Source organism: Drosophila sulfurigaster, chromosome X (genome assembly GCF_023558435.1).
Source record: "Drosophila sulfurigaster albostrigata strain 15112-1811.04 chromosome X, ASM2355843v2, whole genome shotgun sequence".
NCBI lineage: Eukaryota > Metazoa > Arthropoda > Insecta > Diptera > Drosophilidae > Drosophila > Drosophila sulfurigaster.
The window spans coordinates 5,251,782-5,271,341 of NC_084885.1; the positions used below are offsets into that span (position 1 = coordinate 5,251,782).

The 19,560-nt window shown below is 42.9% G+C and overlaps 5 protein-coding genes across 7 annotated transcripts; 2 read left to right on the forward strand and 3 right to left on the reverse strand.

Moving 5' to 3' along the window:
* Positions 1–1,491: 1,491 nt before the first annotated feature.
* LOC133848190 (vacuolar protein sorting-associated protein 33A-like) lies at positions 1,492–4,195 on the reverse strand. Its single transcript, XM_062283643.1, is given in 3 exon segments — positions 1,492–2,232; positions 2,234–2,415; positions 2,525–4,195. Coding segments are annotated over 3 exon segments (1,944 nt in total). The 5' UTR covers positions 3,965–4,195; the 3' UTR covers positions 1,492–1,910.
* Positions 4,196–4,649: 454 nt separating this feature from the next.
* On the forward strand, positions 4,650–7,638 carry LOC133848195 (DNA-binding protein K10). The gene is made up of 2 exons (XM_062283647.1): positions 4,650–6,036; positions 6,663–7,638. The coding sequence occupies exons 1-2, from the start codon at positions 4,798–4,800 to the stop codon at positions 6,921–6,923; spliced, it is 1,500 nt and encodes a 499-aa protein (XP_062139631.1). The 5' UTR covers positions 4,650–4,797; the 3' UTR covers positions 6,924–7,638.
* Positions 7,639–9,306: 1,668 nt separating this feature from the next.
* LOC133848198 (odorant receptor 2a) lies at positions 9,307–10,897 on the forward strand. Its single transcript, XM_062283651.1, has 2 exons — positions 9,307–10,591; positions 10,662–10,897. The coding sequence occupies exons 1-2, from the start codon at positions 9,347–9,349 to the stop codon at positions 10,710–10,712; spliced, it is 1,296 nt and encodes a 431-aa protein (XP_062139635.1). The 5' UTR covers positions 9,307–9,346; the 3' UTR covers positions 10,713–10,897.
* Positions 10,898–11,580: 683 nt separating this feature from the next.
* LOC133848189 (protein crooked neck) lies at positions 11,581–13,931 on the reverse strand. Its single transcript, XM_062283642.1, has 2 exons — positions 13,774–13,931; positions 11,581–13,711 (listed from the first exon to the last, which is right to left on the reverse strand). Exons 1-2 carry the CDS (start codon positions 13,807–13,809, stop codon positions 11,639–11,641), a joined length of 2,109 nt encoding a protein of 702 aa, XP_062139626.1. The 5' UTR covers positions 13,810–13,931; the 3' UTR covers positions 11,581–11,638.
* Positions 13,932–14,153: 222 nt separating this feature from the next.
* Positions 14,154–15,759, reverse strand: LOC133848206 (alpha-tocopherol transfer protein-like). Of its 3 annotated transcripts, none has more exons than XM_062283683.1 (6): positions 15,498–15,759; positions 15,119–15,278; positions 14,969–15,050; positions 14,613–14,915; positions 14,420–14,556; positions 14,154–14,358 (listed from the first exon to the last, which is right to left on the reverse strand). In XM_062283683.1, exons 1-6 carry the CDS (start codon positions 15,604–15,606, stop codon positions 14,280–14,282), a joined length of 870 nt encoding a protein of 289 aa, XP_062139667.1. In that variant the 5' UTR covers positions 15,607–15,759; the 3' UTR covers positions 14,154–14,279. The 3 variants fall into 3 exon arrangements, with proteins under 3 accessions (XP_062139667.1, XP_062139668.1, XP_062139670.1); XM_062283684.1 differs by having other exon boundaries at positions 14,155–14,358; positions 15,441–15,534; XM_062283686.1 differs by lacking the exon at positions 15,498–15,759 and adding an exon at positions 15,373–15,390 and having other exon boundaries at positions 14,155–14,358.
* Between the last annotated feature and the right edge of the window lie 3,801 nt (positions 15,760–19,560).

Consider the following 19,560-nt stretch of genomic DNA (forward strand, 5'->3'; position numbering starts at 1 on the left):
AAAGATAAATAACTAAAAGTAAGCCTGTAGACTTAATTAATGCAAATTGCAAAATGCTTAGTCAAAAACAATAAAAATTGTATAGAGAATTAAATGCATATAAATGTTTAATTAATTACAATTTATGTTTATGTGAGAAGTTCTTTTTCTTTGTTGTCGTATACATAATACAAATAAAAAATAAAAATACAAAATAATTATAAACACACACAACACTTACACTTACACATACACACACACACAATCCCCGGGATCTTAAGATATAAAATTTAACATTTGTAGCAATAAAATTTTTAGTAAACAAAAAATGATAACAAATGATAAAAAGCAAAAAACAAAACAAACAAAAACAAAAAAAGAAAAGAAAACAATTTTTCCGTTAGCAATTAATGAATAATTTTATCTATCAATCGATAAAGACGTGAGCGAATGGTTTAGATATGTATGAAAAAAAAAAAACAAAAGAAACAAACATAAAGAAAATAAAACTGACATTGGGGTGGCACTAATATGATATAATATATGAGAATATGATAATTATGAGAATATTATAATGATTTTGAATGTGTATTAGTATTATTCTAGTTACTTTTACATGGATTTATTAACAACAACTGCAACAGAAACAACAAAAACAACAACAAACAATCACTGAAATTAACTAATTCAAAGAACATTAACCTCCTTGTAACATGGGTTAGACAGAGACAGCAACAGTTCGCTGATGAGTGAGAGTGGGAGCGAGAGCGCGATGGGAAGGAAGAAGCAGTTGGATAAATATGGGAAAATGCAAGAGGGGAACAGAAAACAAAACAGAACATACATATGTAATATTTTTTATGTTTATAAAATTGTTTTTTTTTTTATATAATTATTATTATTATTACATGACTACGCACATGCATTTTTAATAACATCGATGAAGATCAAATATCTCTGGAGGAATACTGGGCCATAGGAAATCGTCAATCTATTAATTCATATCGCTGGAGGAATCAAAACTGGCCATCTATGGGTAAGGATTAAGAATCTAATCTATATAGGATTTATATGAAATATCATATAATTGATGTTTTTCTATCAAGTATAAACTAGAATGTCTACATATGTATGTATAAGTTTTTTCTTCTCACTTCTATATCCGTCACAAAGAAAACCTTGGGGTTTCTATGTCTGAGCTGGACTTTGAATTTACATTTATTGAACTCAATAAACTTATGCATAGTGTATATATATAGCATATAGGTTTAACAATACAATTCTTCAAAAAGTATACAAAGATATACTTAAGTGTGTTTCAGTTTGTGTAGTTTTTAATTCTTTGTTGTATGCAATAAGCTGACCGCGGAATGTTTTTGCCAAGCAATTCCCTAAGGAGTATTCACTCTATCTTTCTCTGTCGTTCTCTCGATGTCTTTCTTACTTTACAAGTGTATAAAGATTATATAAATATATATGTATATATATGTTTTAGATGTAATTTGTGTGTGGGGGATTTCATGGTTATATTTATGTAGTATCTGTAATAACATCTAGAGAGGTTGTATCTACAAATCGCGAGTTGCAAGAGCCCCATTCAAACTGTACACATATAAAATATATAGTATGACATATATGATATATAGGAGTTATCATCTATAATCTGGATATACATAAATAGTTGATTAATAATAAGAATTATTATATGCCGTTATCGAATCTTCGCGTTGTGTATAGAAAAATAACATTTATACACACAGAATATATCTATTTATATATGTTTGTGTGTATATATATATATATATAATTTAGAGCAGACATCTTCTATGTGTGGTGGTCTACTCTGGCATCGGTTGCTTTACTGTCGTCATCGGCTTGGGTTTGTAGCCAGCACTGCGCTGTTTGGGCTGCTTTGGCTGGCACATTTTTGGTCATGGCTTCAACGGGATGGAGGCGTTGCGACCCCGCGACATGCCGCAGCTGACGGACAAGCGATGCGCCTCCAGGCGACTGAGGCGCTGCCTTCACGATCCCATCACGCTCTCGAGGAACGTGCGCTTATTGATGATCTTCGTTGTCGCAATCAGAAACTGCACATTGTTGTCCTCCTGCGCCGCCAAGAATCGCAGCGCCGCAATCTCCGCAAACGTGCAGCCGCCCACGAAGAGCACGAGCACCACACGTCGCGCATGCAATAGCGATGTCTCGCTGGGCGTGCCGCCGCCTCCATGACGTCCCCCGATGCCAATTAGAGGCGCGGAAGTCCTCGAACGTCGGGCCGGGCAGATTGTTGATCTGGCTCTTGAGCGACTGCCAGCCAAGCGGCTTCAGCGAGTGCTCGACGAGGCGAGCGGTCAACGGAGCATAGAAGCTGTGCACGTAGCTGATGTCCTTGGGATTCACCTCGACGCTGTCGTCCACGGTCAGGTGAAGTGTCTGCAAAAAGGTTGAAATGTTTTAGCTGAAGTCTACAAAAGTCTAATAAGAGTGGCAACTGCACGAATCTAAACACGGACTGTGGATGCTATAATCCCTGGATAATCACCTTGCGCAGCACGGCGTAAGCACGCGATTCGGTCTGGGCATGCAGCAGACCCGCCTTCTCCAAATTACTGATGGTCAGCAGCACCTCCAGCCCATAGACGTGGGCCAGTTCGCGCTTGTAATGGTTGAGCACACGCTCCTTGAAACCGGAGGCGGCGGCGCACTGCAGACAAATCAGGCGCAGCACATTGTGCAGCTCCGAGTGGCGAGCAATGAGATCCTCAATGTACGAGCTCGACTTGTCGATGTCCGCACACACCATGAACTCCTGCTCGGCGGCGAGGTCATCGTTGAAGGCATAGCTCTTCAGTTGCTCATCGATCAGACCCGCGATGGCTGTGTGATCCGAGGTGGCACGCTTCTGTTCCAGCATCTGTGGCATACGCTCGACAAAGCTCTTGATCTCCTGCACCGATTGCTGCTGGGAATTCAAATTCATCTGCTCCTGGATTTCCTTCACCTTGCGCACGAGCAGCATGCGCACCTCGTTAAAGTTCTTGTTGCGCAACTCCGCATACAACTCCTCGCCCGAGTGCAGCATCAGCGTCTTCCGCTGTCCTCTGTCCGACAGCAAGCGTTCCGACTCCTCAGCAGCACGGACAGCAGTCGCAGCTGTGGACGACGAATTGACTGCATTGTAGGAGGGAAAATGCTCAGCGGGGAGCGTCAGTTGATTCTGTCGTATGCCATAGAACTCATCAATCAGTCCCTCGTATGTTAATTGGGTGGCCAGCGGCGACAGAAGATCGATGCCACGATCCAACAGAATGAGCTGATCGATGGCGCCCTTATCGCCGTTGTACAGTGACTTCTCATCGATGGCCAGCTGCTTGGCATGATCCCACACCAGCTGCGCCTGCACACCCTTGCCATAGATCTTGGGTATGCGTCCGTAGAGACGCTGCAGTTGCACCAATCCAATGGCCGCCTGATACAGTGCAGTGGTGTCGCCATCGATGCTGACATCACGATATGCATGCAGCATTTCCATGCTCACCACATCCGCATCGAGGGGCAGAAAGTTCCAGGGCAACTCCTCAAGCCGTCCAAATGCGCCCATCACCTCTTTGTTCTCCAGCTGCTTGATGCACAGACACGAGCGCCGTGGCACGAAGAGAATGTGAAATTGCCGGCCATGTTGACTGTTGGTTTTCACATGCGCAACCAGCTGATCCATGAGTGCCACCTGTGGCCGCACAATGTACACAATGTTGCTTAGCTCCTTGGGGAAACGCATCTCCGGCTTAAGGGGCAACAAATCAATAGAGCGCTCCCTGAAGAGATTCGGTTTGGTCACCAGACCGAGTGGCCCAATCATTGCCTCGTCCAGCACAATCACTTTGGAGCCATGTATGGCGTCGAGCTGTTGCACCAGCTCGCGGCATGCGGACTCCTGCAGCAGTTGCAGATTGACGCGGTCACTCTTCAAGTGAGGAAACATAATTTGCTATGTTTGTTTTGTTGTTGTTTACACTGTTTATCTGCGAGCGAGCGACTTTGCAGCCGTCGTTGTGGATGGCGAGATGTTCCTTTTGCTTTTCTATTCGCTTTTTCTGGGTGGGTGGCAAACTCTCCAGTTCTAGCTGTAACTGCAACTTGCAACGCCCACGTACCGACCGAGCGCTCACTCATTACTGTGGCCAAGCAAAACAGCTGATTTGGGCCTGCGCAGAAAACAGTGTGTGCATACCAGCAAGTGAGCAATTAATTTTAATACAATTTGCAAATGATCCTTAAAAATATTAGTATCGAATTTGCCATAAATACCGTTAAATTTCCTATTTAATGCTATTCATTCCATGTGTATAGTGCAATAAAAATGATGTACAATAGACAATGGATAAGCAAAACAGCTGATATGATTCTGCGCATAAAACAGTGTGTGCATATCACCAATTTATTGTGTTATAATTTTTGTTTGCAATATTTGACTGATGTAATTATGCAACTGTGCTGCTGTTGACTACGCATATGTATTAGCAATTTAATAATTTGCATTGTCATATATCGTTAATTCAGCAAAATAAAACAAGTGCCCAGCTTATTTAAAATCGGCGCTCAAACTTGCAAGTTGTTGTCCAATTTTAGTACATTATTGCGTGACAACGTGTGTGCACACTGGCTGACGACTAGAACTAGCAGCTAGCAACACAACAACATTGAAAGCGTGTGATAGAATTTTGTGTGTGGTGTGTGTTTTTTTTTCCATCCATTTCTGACAGTCGGTCGGGTGCGTAGTGTTTAAAGTACAAAACTCTCGCAATTGCATTTGAGATGGCATCGAAGGGCGGCAATCAGCAATTCCAAGGTAACAACCGTGGCATGCAGCGCCAGCGACAGCAGCAACAACAGCAGCAGCGTGCCAACGTTCGTGCGGCTATTGCACCTTATCGTATGCCTTTCCGTCCGCACGGCCCGGGCCAGGGCCATGCACAGGGACAGGGGCAGGGTCAGGCACAGATGTACACGTCCTGCCAGATGCCCAGTGATCCGCTCTACGTTGACTTCAATGGTCCGCCACCGGAGCCAGTTCCACCGCCGCCGACAACCGCAGCAGGAAATGCGGGAGGCGCAACTTTGGCTGCGGGTGGCAAGAAGAAGGCGATGAAGGGTAAACAGCTGAAGGGCAACAATAACAACAAACAGCAACAGTTGCAGCAACAACAACAGCAACAGGGACACAATTCGCAGTTTGCACATCAAATGCCCCCTATGATGATGCAAGGCGGCGATAACGGCTGGCATCCGCATCAGCAGCGTTTCCACACACCGCTCAATGGCAGTCGGTTCAATGCACCGCATCGCAATCGCGCCCAGGGACCAGCAAATGGACGCTCCGCCCGCCATATGATGGGCGGCGGCGGCGTCGGCGGACCAATGGGCGGTCCTCGACGGGGCCCGGGACCAGTTAATGGCGGTGGTAATGGACCAATGCCACCATTTCCACCGATGCCACCATTCCAAGGACCAATGCCGCCCATGCACTGCCCCATGCCACACATGGGTGGGCCACCGCCACCACCGCCGCCACCATTTATGCGTCGCAATGGTCGCGGTCTGCCCAATCATCCACATCATCCGCACCATCATCATCATCCGCCCATGGCGCTGCCCTTGATGGGGCCACACATGATGGGCGGGCCACGCGGCATGCGTCCGTTGCGTGGCATGCCACCGAGTGGCATTCCGGGTGCACCGTTCAACATGGCGCATATGAATGGCAGGAAGATCACCAAACCGAATGCACAGCTGGTAAAGCAGGCGGTGCGGGGGAAGAGCAGTATCAAGACATTGGAGGATCTGGTTAATCAATATCCCATCGATAAGCCGTGGGTCAACGATGAGATACGTGCCGTCCACGGGGAGAAACTGGATATTGAGAACCGGCTGAAGGGCAACAAGGACGATGAGCTCTTTGCCAAGTTCAAAGTGCAACGCGATCGTTTTGTCGCGCTCTATGAGGCGGCGCGGGAGAGTTACCTAAAGCGAGAAGCCGCCTCGGTGATGGCCAAGGTAAGCTAGCCACTGCACATCTATTAATCCTCTTTAGCGGTGTTGCTAGATTTCATTAACATCAACCCAATATCGATCAATATTGCGCTACGAATTCTTTGCGTTCCCATCTCTAACTGTCTTTTTCCCGATAACACAATACACACAGATCTTCACATAAACACAAAGACACATTCATTCACAATTTGTTTTAGGCTGTCCACTTTCATTTGAAGTTCCGTTTTACGCTTTTTCCTTTATTTTTACCCATTTTGTCTTAACCGATTATCGATAAATGTGATAAATTTGTTCATCTCTGACGCCTTGATCGTTGATTGTTGTTTGTTGATCGCTAGTTAACTCTGTTTCCAACTCTTAAGTAAATATATCCTTTAAGCGATTTCTGACGAATTAAAATATTTGTAACGTAGCTGTCCATTTGTCAATAACAGTGCAAATTTTTGATTGATCGATACTTTATCGAAATCCTGTAAATGATTTTTGCCTAAATTGTTGCTGATCGATAACATTAATGTTATTGGCTCTTGCATTCCATTGATTACAAAAAAAATTAAAAGTGAAATGTTTAAAGATTTTATTGTTTGTTTGGCATACACAAGATACATCCTTACATTATTCTTTTGCAGGATGCCACAGACAAAGATAAAGACAATGAGAAAAAAGCAGATTTAAATCAGAACGCCGTCGCGACTAAGATCGAAAAGTCAGAGCTGTCGAAAGAGACAGAGACAGACAAAGAGAAAGAGAAAGAAACAGAAACTGATCATGAAACTGAAAACGATAATGAGAATGAGAATGAGAATGAGAAAGAGAAAGAGAGCGATGGGTCAAGTCCAATAACTACCATAAGAATTACAACAATATTCAATAAATACAATAACTATTAGCGCCAGCAACAATAATTCAAATAAATCAAATAACAACACAAAACAAAGGATTGAAGAAAGAAACTACAACTGCAAAGCATGTGAAAAAGAATAGTTCATAAATAAATGCAATTTGTTAACTGCAAATGCAACAGACAACAAATCAGAAGTTAAGAACACTACAATTAAAAAACACAAACACAATGCAAAAACACATGTTTCAAATAAAGCAAAACACAAATTAAAAAAAAAAATAATACACTACCACACACACACAACATAGAAGGATAACGAATATGAAAAATTGCAAAATTCGATTTATAATGATAATTATTATAAGAGAATGTCAGCCAAATAGATTTTTGTGTCGTACTCTTTGATTTTGCGACTGAGAACTGAGCTTAATTAAACCAATTACAAAAATTACATGATAACAAATAAATCAAATAGTTGTACATTTTTGCGACAAGAGAGAAAGAAAACTAACTATTGCCTCCATTATTAAATATTAAACATAATTACGCTAATTACGATAATATTAATAATTAATGAATTATTTATTTTAAACTTAAATGCTGCTATGCAATTCAAATCAATTTAAATTCATTGTTGATTGTATCTTTAGCTACGTAACGTTGCACTTAACGTAACGTAACGTTGTCACGTAACGTCACGTATTGTATTTGTCTGTTAAATATTAAGTGAACAAAATAAGAATTGAAAAACAAAAAAATAAGTCCTCAACAATGCCAGTTTGTATCCTAGTTAATATGTATTTCACACACTGCTAAAGTGCATTTCCCCTTCTTGATATTTATCTATCTACACATATGTAAATGTTGTGTATATATATCCTTTAAAACACTTTAATTATTTCCGGGGAAATACACTTTATTTTGCAAATTGTTCGCATTTCGTGACACCAACGAAAACAGTAAAAAAAAAGGAATACAATGAAAATGAATAGAAATAGAAAGTGAATTAATTTCCGTTTAATTGTATTTTTAAATTAATTCTTAAAAATTACAAATTAAGATATGAGTTAACACTAAATTCTGATTGTTCCCACTGTGCGCATCGACTTTTTTTTTTGGTGTTTTCTCTTTCAAATCCTCCCCCAACCCCGCTCTCTATTTAAGTCTCCTACATTTACTTGTTCTTCGTTATGCTTATAAAACATATTTGTATGTTTTTCGTTATTGTGTTATTATATTCCCCTACGTTCCCACGTCCTTTCCCTAAATTAGCTTTAGCTTTCCGCAATAATTTCAAACATAAACAAAAAAACAAAACAAAAAAAAATGCTTATTAGCTTCAATCATTTTTGGCAATTCCTAAATGTAAATATTTATTGAGATTGAGATTATTGTATAAATTCAATTGAAAACAAAAGAAAAAAAAAACGAAAAAGCCACAAACAAACATATACACACACTTGTATTTAGCGATATATAAATATACACACAACATACAACAAATTAAACACATATTACACAAATGCATTATTCATCTTTGTTGTTGATACATACTTCTCATCTCAGCACAAGCGCAAGCGGGTATTCAGGGCACTTTATCCCATTGGGTATTTTTTGCTGCCTCTCACTCTCACTGTCCGTCCTGGCGTCCGTCTGTTTACAGTTTGAAAGCCACCGTTAAGATAATTAGTACAGTTGCGTGTTTTTATCCAGCAAGAAAGGAAAACACTCGAAAATCAATGTACAGCTAGTTAGTTAAATTGCCTAAATTGCGTAGCGTTTATTGGTCTCATTATACCCGGGCACTCAGTGGACAGCAGAAGTGCATATTAGTGTGATAGCATAGTGTGATTGCTAACCTAAATCGAAATATGCAAACTATGGTTTCAATAGACAATTCTTTGTGCTGACCTGACTGATTAAAAAAAAACAACAAGAAAGCTAAAACACTGAAATTTGCACACAGCTTAGCTGTAGGAATTCGATCTCGGAGGAATTGAAGTTGCGACGCTGCTACGAAAACTCTTGTTGTGCTGCGGGTATTCGATAGTCGAGTGTAGCCTAAGGACTTTTTCGTTATTACGCATATGAAGTACTGCTGTCAATTGCAATTGTTGTCAACACCCACAACACACGCCTAACACAAAGACACACCCGTAAACACACACACCCAGAGAGATAGTTGTGTATCATATCAAATAATTGGCACAAGTTTGATAAGTTCGTCCTTTAGTGGCGCATCGGACATGCAAATCGTCCAGCGATTAGATTGGTCTCAGCTTGATCCCTTCACACACACCCACACACCTAAACACACACACACTGCAAACTTGATCAACTCGTGAGAAATAAAAACGACAAATTTCTATAAAATGAAAATCCACTGCAGATGTTTTCAATTGGGGAGGGGGGGCAGCTCAGCGGCAGCTATAAAAACCACTTGCTGCAACTGGGGCAAGGCAACAAGAGATGCAACGTCGTCGCATACAAGAGCTGATGAGCGAGCTCGAAGCTGAGGCACAACGCGAACTCGAGATGCAACGCATTGGGGCTGCAGCACTTCAGGAACTTGAGGACAACATCGTGGCGCAGTCAGAGCCGAACTTGCCGGACATCAACTCGGAGCTGGACACGCACAGTGCGGTCAGCTATCATTGGCGTGTGTGGCAACTGATGGGTTTGATACGGCCACCAGGTGCGTCACGTTTGGGATTCGTGTTGCGCTCGCTGATCATCAATGTGCTGGTCACGCTGCTGTTTCCCATCACGCTGCTGGCCAAGCTCTTCTACACGTATTCGTTGCGTGAACTCTGCGAGAATCTTACCATCACCATCACGGACATTGTGGCGAATCTGAAGTTCATCAATGTGTTCCACGTGCGTCGCCAGCTGCACGAGATCAAACAACTGCTGGCGGTGCTCGATGGACGTGCTCTCGCCGTGAATAACGCCGATGAGTTGGCTGTGCTCCGTCAGGCGGTGCACACGGCTCGTCTTAGTTTTCGCACCTTTGGGGGCATCTTTGTGTTTGGCACCACGTTGAGCTGCCTGCGTGTGGCCATCGCCAAGGAGCGCCAGCTGCTGTATCCGGCATGGTTCGGCATCGATTGGCAGTACTCGAATGTCGCCTATGTGCTCATCTATGTGTATCAGCTCTTCGGTCTGATTGTCCAGGCCATTCAGGACTGTGCCAACGACTCGTATCCGCCGGCATATCTCTGCATACTCACCGGTCACATGCGTGCCCTGGAGTTGCGTGTGCGTCGCATTGGTTATCATGTTCCACATCAGCATGTCGCGTACTTTGAGCTCACCGCCTGCATTGAGGATTATGTGAATATTCTGCGGCTGCATGCCATCATCCAGCAGATACTCTCAGTCGCCTGTTTCGCTCAGTTCATGTGCTCCGCTGCCGTTCAGTGCACGGTGGCGATGCACTTTCTGTATGTGGCGGATTCCCATGATTTGAGTGCCATGATCCTGTCGCTGGTGTTCTTCAGCGCTGTCACCTTGGAGGTGTTCATCATCTGCTACTTTGGCGATCGCATGCGCACCCAGAGCGAGGCCCTCCTTAATGCCTTCTACGCCTGCAACTGGATGGATCAGAATACGCGCTTCAAGCGCAACCTCATCATCACCCTGATGCGCACTCAGCGACCGTCGTACATTCTCGCTGGTGGCTACATCGCCGTCACCCTGGAGACCTTTGTGCAGGTACAGTTGTGTTGTCCCGTTTCCGTATTCCCAATTCAAATTCAAAGTTTTCTATTTACGTGTCTCGCAGGTCAACCGACTCACTTATTCAGTATTTACGCTGCTGCTGCGCGCCAAGTAAACACCGGGAACTATTTATGTTAGTCATGGCTGCCTGAGGAACGTTCCAGCTTCAGTCTATATGATGACTTCACTTCTGCACATGTCACAAATTGGGATTGCAACCAAAAGTATTCAATTACTCACTGAATACACACAAATCTCGCTTAGCGGTCACCTCGCCTTACACTTAATTGCCACTTTTAACAGCAGATTATTTAGCTAGAAAACATGATATGGAATTGCCAATATGTTCAACAGACTAAATATCACATTAGACTAACATGTTAAAGAGTCGTCGAGAGGAAATTCATTTCAAATAAGAAAAAGGTGCAAAACAGTTAACATTTTGAAGCAACATATGCAATGTTAACAATTTGAAAATTGCTAAGCCGTAAATGCAGTAAGAGGCTCGAAACCTTCCTCGGAGATTCTCAAATAGTTAACTTGGTAAAGGGTACTGAAAAATCAGAAGAGTTTTTGCTTTCGCGATAAAGGAGCAATATTAAAGCTTTATTGTGCTCTCTTTTCGCCCTAATTCTATGAACTTCATTGATCCTCTTTTAAGTACAGCCAACTGCTCCAATAGGAACATGAATTTGTTTGCTGCTCAATTTCGAGATTGGTAAACTCCCTGGTCGTCAATTCTCAAGTTGTTAAGCTAATATAGAGTTGATTATCTTGGCTGTTCTTTTACTTTCAGCAGCCTTAGGAACTGCCCCTGCTGCCCCTGTGGTGGACGCCTGGACCGAATCTATTTTGCTTTGGGCCTAGAAGTTGGCAAAGGTTTTTTGGTGGCCAATGCACTCAGCATATAATAAACAGATACTAACGTCGAAGAGTATTCGCTACGCATTACAATCCACAGTAAAAGGACGACAAGAGAACGGTTTAATTTTTTTGCAATTCTTTATTCTAATTTTGTGGATACGAGCTGGAGTTTTAATTCTACGTTGGAATAGGAGGCGGCTGTAATGACGTCGACTGAACCGTGTCAGCTGTTTGTTGTTCTCCGCTGGGCTCTTGTTCGTCACCATTCTCCGGCTCGTTGTCCTTTTTCTTCTTCCACATCTTTGCGGCGGCAAGCAGCTTGAGATTTGGACGTGCCATCTCATCCTCTGGAAAGATGTAATCAAAGACCTCCTCCCAGCCCTCCTCGACGCCATCCTCGGAGACAATCTTCTGGCGGCGCTTAATGCGTCGCGGCATCTTATCGAGCACCTTCTGCAAGGCGTGCGTATCGTTGATGTCTCGCTCAAAGTCTCGCCACGCCTCCAGCAGGACGACACGCGACTCCTTGTCGCCCAGCTGTCGCATCATCTCGTTGGCACGCTCGTAAATGCGTCGAGCCAGCTTCGCACTCAGTTCCGGATCATCGCCGCCGTGACTGATGCTCATCTCGAACTTAGCAAACGACATCCAGACCTTCACATGCTGTGTGCGTTCCAGCAGACGTTCGTAGAGCTGACGCGCCAGTTCGGTTTCGCCCAGTGCCACCTCGAAATCGATGTACGCCTTCCACAGCAGCTCGGGCATATCGAGACGCACCTGCTGCACGGCCAGCTCATAAATGGCCCGAGCACGTTCCGTGTCGCCGAGCAGATTCTCCAGTTCGGCAAACTTCATCCAGGTGACACAGTTCTCCGGCCCAAACTCCAAGAACTTCTCGTACAGCAAGCGACAGCGTTCGAACTCACGCAGCTGTATCTCCAGATCGATATAGCCGCGAAAGAGTTTATCCCGCGGACACATGCCAATCGCCATGCCCAGCGCCTTGCGAGCCGCCTGCAGTTGCTTGCAACGGAGCTCGAACTGAGCGTAGAGCAGCCACAGTTTGCTGAACGTGAACTGCTTGTGTGGCAAGAGCTCCAAGCATGTCTTGTAGATTTGCCTGGTGCGCTCAACGTCCTCCGCCTCGAGTTCCTCGTACAGCGCATAGTTGATCCACATGTAAATGTAGCGACGCCAATAGTTCTTCTCATTCGCCGGCGGCACATTCGCAATCGCTCGCTCGTAGGTCTCGCGTATCTGGTCGCGATCACCCTCGGATTCGATGAGGCGGAGGTAATCGAACCAGGCATCGTAGTTGGTGGGATTGGCGGCCACCTCCTGTTCGTATTGATGCTTGCGCTTTGACACAATCACATCCTCGATGCCCGCCCGATCGCCGTACTTCTTCTCGTGTATGGTGTAGGCCTTGAACAGATCCGGCGTCCGATCCTTGGGCAGATGATCCAGCGCATACTTGTATATGGTGCGCGCCCGATCATGCTCCTTTTGCCCCTCCTCAAAACGTGCAAACGCTATAAACAGCCGCTCCTCGATGTAATCGTCGCCAAAGAATTCCACCGCGCGTTCAAAGACACGTCGAGCGCCATGGATGAAGCCATGCGTTTCCTCGAAGCGTGCGAACTTGATCCAGTTCTTCACGTCGGGATGCACGTATACAAAGCGCTCGTAGATCTCCCGTGCCCGATCGATCTCCTTATAGCGCAACTCAAAGTTCACATACGTCTGCCACGCCTGCTCCTCGGGTTGCCATTCCATCCAACGCTCGAATACCTGTCGTGCTCCCGCCACATTTTCCAGCATCTCCTCCATGTAGGTGTACTTGTACCAGAACTGATTGACCCGCGGCATTATGGTCACAGCGCGATCCCACAGATTGCGAGCATGGTTCACCTGTTTGTTCTTCATTTCCATTTCAGCGTATTTCAGCCACAGCGTCACATTGCGATGCTCGTTGTCCAGCGCACGCTCCCAGATGGAGCGGGCACGATGAATCTCCTGCTGTTGCTCCTCCCATTGTGCGTATTTGATCCAGTGACTGACGACCATGCGATTCTTGCGCAGATTATCCTCAAATGTTTTGCGTTTGCGCTGCTGGTAATCGGCTAATTCTGCTGGATCGGAAATCTTTTGTTTCGGCGGCGGTGGCAGAATCTCCAAGTCACGCTCCTTCGCCTCGCGCAGCAACTGTTCTGCCGTAATTTGCACCTCGGCTGGCGCCTTATTCTTCACCTGCATCACGAATAACACGTTTAAACTTTTTCTATTTTTTGCATAGGACCTGATTTACTTACCTTGGCCACCTTGGGCATTTTCTGTGGACGATCCATTGTTGCTTAGTGTTTGCTACTTTTATTTATTAATTGATTGGCGAGATGGCTCCTACAGATTTATATGTACAGCATATCAATTCGAATTCTAGCGGAGACCAAAATTCAACAATCCAATGCACAAAAACCAAAACACAAGACCCAAAGATGCTTAAACGTTTCTGCTTCCAACTACCTTGCCACTCACAATGAAACGGCGACAATAAGTGTGACCATTTTGCACTAATCACGAATACAATCGATATCGAAACGGTTGTAACCGCTTAAAATCTTTTTTCAAATTTCCATAACAATTAAAGACAAACTGTGATTTTTAATCAAATGTAACAAATATATAGACACATATGTTTATTAAATACATATAAAAAAAATAACTACACAATTAGAAACAAAGTACGACGCCATAAAAAAAATATATAATAAAATAAACGCTGTCAGTTGAGATTCCTATGGGGATCATTTTGGCTGAGCTAAAACAATTTCCACGACCTGCCACTGCGCTTCTCCTGCTTCTCGACATGCCAATGATTCGGATTCATCAAATACTCCCTGAAATCAATACAAACGAATTTGTCAACCGAGCTAATCATGAGCAGTAATTTTCGCACACCTTTTGTCGGCCAAATCCTGTTGGGTTTGTGCACGTAAAGTTGCCAACGGTCCGGCCAATCCGCCGTATTCCTCGGGCAACATTTGGCGCGGCACAAAGCTGTACAGCGTGTCAATGCTGGACGTGTGAAAGCGTATCTATAAAAGGATTGCATGTGGATGATTTGAGCACGGAACTGAAGTGGAAGACGCACCAATTTGAAGACTTCTTCGCTGATGAACGGTTTCACTACGCTAACGATGCGATCCAGATACGTAGGACAGTTGACCATGTGTATGGCCTTGAGGCGCACAGGAAATGCCAGCTGCAGGAACTTGACATATGCGCGCAGTGTGCTAATTGTAAGTCGTGAGATGTGCCGCATTGTGGTGCCCTTCATATCGAAGATTTGCACCTCGCCCACCGACAACACTTCCGGCTGTGCGGCATCGTCGGGCGTAATGAAGCGACAGTCGGTGACCATGAAGAAGGCACGTGTATCCTCCGTGTGATGCATCTGCAAAACATGGCTTACTTGACAGCAAATGAGGCATGCAACAATCCGCTCACCTTGGAAGGTTCAAAGTCACGAAAGCAATAGAGCGAGACCTTGTATTTGTCCGGCGTCAAGCCGGGCAGCGGTAGAATATCTCTGTAAATGGTTGCGACAAGTTGATTTAATTGCTATTCTAGTAATTAGTGCATAGTTAATTGAGTTACGCATAGTCAAAGGTGCGACGACTGTCGGCATCGAGTGGATCCCGTTGGATGAACAGATGCGGATGCTTGTTGCGCAGCGCATAGTTCACCTCGATGAGTTGCTTGGTGTCCTCCACATTGCCGTACATGCACTGATAGAAGCGACGCAGCAGCAGCGGCTCTGCATAACAAGAAATAGAAAGAAAGCGTTGCCCATCAAAACATTGTACTATGTGCATATAATATATGCGCTTGCTTCTTTGCCTACAAACGACCTCATTAAAATATTATTGGCGACGCTTGCAGCATTTCAACAAGTTGTCGCCGCCGAATTTTGCATTACATCAGCACGCTTCTTCTCTTCTCTTTTATTCTCTTTTGTTTGTGTGTGTTTGTTTACCGATTTCCTGCGGCAAATTCTCGTTGTTTTGAAACCATTCGAGCAGCTCGGCCAAATCATGATCGCGTCTCAGCTGATTTGCACTTTCACTATCGTCGTTTGTGCTCATTGCAGTTAATCGTTAATCGTAATCGAAAATAACCGGCAGCTGGTATTTACGACGCTTATCGAAATTCAAACTTTGTTTTTATTTTGTCGGTTTTTATCTGACAATCGATTGCGTGCGCAACAAGAACCGTTGTGTTTGAAGTCTGCTCAGCAACTGGCAGGCTTGCGAGTGCCGAGCTTATTTGATTCATTGTATGTGAAATGTGTCTGTGAGTGATTATTGATTATTGATATTATCAATGCGTATACTTCAGTATGACTGTGTGTGCGTGTGTGTGCGTATTTAAATGCTAGAGTACACTTTCTGTTTGGCAATTAAACACGTAATTGTTTAATTGCTTTCCGGCCATACATTTGGTCGCGTTAATAGTGCCTAAATTTGTGCGATTACACAGCTTCTGCGCAGCCATCTAATCACCAGCTCGTGCACAGAATTCTACAATTCTTTCCAGACAGCCCGAAAAAAACAAAACAAAAATTCAAAATATTTGTGATCAACTGCGACCGAAATCAAAAGCGAAACCATTTGCCACAATTATGAATGACAATAAAATGTGATTAAACTTTGTTTATGGTCAACACTGCGTATGTTACACTAAATAGCAAACATTAGAGCCATTATCACGATCATCTACAACCGATTAGAGAGCTTGAACATCGACACGCAATATCAATATATCAACATCAATTGAATGGCCCCAAGGAGTGAGTTGATGAGTCTCCAGCTTCCTGAATCATTACTCGAGAAGGCAGTCGAAGGAGCAGCGAATGAACAAACCGTAACGTGCTTAAACCGAAGATAAACAATTGCTGCTGCAATCGAAAATTATCCAGCTTGGGCAGCTCAGAGAGCAACTTCGATGTGACTATCAACAGCGACAGAACACAGCCCCAAATGCTGCCAGTTCTTTTAACAGTTGCCAATACTGCTCCCCGCACCAGACCGAAGACAAGCATAGACGACACGATACCAGTTCTCAGCAGGCGTATTTCATTTTGCGCCACGTTCACATTCACATTCTCAAATGAATGCCACAACCAGAGAACAATCAGGAGGCAGATTAGCAGCAACTTTAACCACAAACCATTTTGACATCGTGGCACAGCATGCGAACAAAAGAATCCCAGTAAACCGAGACTCAGCATCAGACTTGTGCCATTTATAATCATCATCAGCAGATCCTCACGTAGCTGGGCGAAACGCATGCCGAGCACAGACAGCAGCAGACCACCGAATATGGACCTCAAGCTGAGCTTATCGTTACGATATTCTGAGTTTAACTGGCACAGAAAGTTGAAGCGTCGCACCAACTTGACAGAGATCAGCAGCATCTCCAGATGCTTCAGCTGCTCGGTATATGGCTGCAGTAGATTTCCTAACCTTGGCATCGCAATCTCCAGCAGTCAATGATTAAGAAACAACATAAATTTTGATCAAAAATGTAAAAGGGTAAAAACTAAAACATAAAATTACAAATTTTTTACATTACACCAAAAAATCGGAAATTGCAAAGCTTAGAATACTAGATGAGAGTGGAGAACACACATTTAAAATTCACCTTTTTCGATTTCTTTTTTTTTGTTAAATCATTGTCATACACCAATATGTTACTAGGCTTTATTATATTCTATTCAACAAAAAACGATCAGAATAAGTATAAGCATACACAAAACAAAGCATAATAATTTACATATTTAAATAAACAATATGAATACCGAATAAAAACTTTGCTTTATTTGGCCACTTGAAGACTAGTAACGTAAGTATTGAATTTTGAAATTTCCATGCTTTACATTTACTTACTACTTCAAAAAAATGAATATTTGAAATATTCTACCAGGCCAGCAAGTACCCACGCAGAAAACCACTTACTTAGGATCCACATACGATCCTTCATGCGGGCGATCTTCTCTGAGACGACCACGGAGTTCTTAGTATTTCTCTACTCCTGAATTTGCCTGTGGTTGTTGTCTTTGCCGATGTAGTTGTTGTTTTTATAGTAGTCGATGGAGTTGTTGTTGTACTCGATGCAGCTGCTGTTGACCATGGCAGTTAAAAAATTAATATTTGAAATATTCTACCAGGCCAACAGAAGTGGGTAGCAAGTAGCCACGCAGAAAGCCACTTACTTAGGATCCACATACCATCCACAAAATAGCCGACAAACTTTGAGAGAACCTGAGTTCTCAGCAGTGCTGCCAACTTTTGACCAGCAAAAAAAGCTGTTTTTGACGGAATGAATGGAGAAAAAAGCTCAAAAAAAATATTAAAAAATCCACAAAAAAAGCTAAAAACAAATGTATAAAAAAAAAGAGAAAAAAATGTCTTCAAAAATGACAATTTATTAAGTTCATTTTTGTTTAAAAGATAAAGATTTGCATTATTTTATCGTTATCTCCTTAGTCTGTCTCATTTGCGTATGACATATTAGTGCCTATCATCTGCAGATATTTTATAGGCACTTCATAGTCGACGCAGCATTTTTCCATCCGTCACAATCCGATTCTCTATATTACAATAAAAATGAATAGAGTATATCTTTTGCTTGAAATTAATACTTTAACTTATGCTTAGAATGCATTCCTTAAATTGGATTTAATTAGGTTAACCTGGCAAATAGCCAGAAATCGCGTATGACCAGGGCAAACACAACTGTGGATTGCCACAGTTGCCAACTCAAAAAATCTCCGGTTTTCACCAGAATCTTTAAAGACCAAAATTTGTTTGTGTTGCTGATGTTGGCCCACTTGATCAAATTGAAATGGAAACACTAAGCGAGTGATGAAATTAGCGTATTTCGAGAAAACAATCGATACGCCAACACATTTTTGATTGTTTATAAGTGACTATCGTAAATCTGCCACTTTTTCATATTTTGTACTTTTTGTACTTTTGTGTTAACAACACAAAAAAAGTTGGGAAAAAGCCAACAGAATTTCTAAAAAAGCTAGAATTCCCGCTTTTCACAATTCCCGCAATTCACAAATTTTTCCCGCATTTAGCCTTCAAAAAAAGCCAGTTTTGACGGGAAAAAATCCAAATTGGCAGCACTGGTTCTCAGCTTCTTTACAACTAAATTTGAAGTGGTTGTTGTTGTTGTTGCTGATGTAGTTGTTGTTGTAGTGGTCGATATAGTTCTTGTTGTAGTGGTCAATGAAGTTGTTGTTATTGTTGTTAGCGTTTGATTAAAATGTTTCAATTCAATATATGAAATACCAGGCGAACATCAGTAAGCGGAAAGACCGAAAATAACTTGCTTACTGACTGGCGCCAACTTTCAAAATACAATGAAATTTTTTTTTTCAACCTGAAAGTATGCCACACAAAATAGATTGCTTCTGACTTGCTTGCTGCTTTTCACAAATTTTTATTGCATACTTTCAGAATGTACAAATGTTATGGTGTTTGCAGTAGCAAACCATAGATGGCGCTGCAAATGATTTTTTCTAAATTTGCTTGCTGCTGATTTATGTTTGCCTGGTATTTCACTTGCTGAATTGACACTTTTTAATCTTTCCTGGCAGCATCAAATAACCAACAACAACAACAACTGCATCGACCATTACAACAACAACAACTACATCAGCAGCAACAACAACAACAACAACCACAGGTAAATTTAGGAGTAGAGAGAAGGTCGTCTCAGAGAAGGCCGACCGCATAGAGGATCGTATGTGGATCCTAAGCAAGTGACATTCTGCGTGGCTACTTGCTGCCTACTTCTGTTGTCCTGGTAGAATATTTAAAATGTTCAATTTTAACTGGCATGGTCAACAACAACGCCATCGACTACAACAACAACTACATCGACTACTACAACAACTGCATCGACCACATTAACAACAACAATTACATCAGCAACAACAACAACCACAGGTAAATTCAGGAGTAGAGAGATACTAAGAGCTCGGTGGTCATCTCAGAGAAGATCGCCCGCATGAAGGATCGTATGTG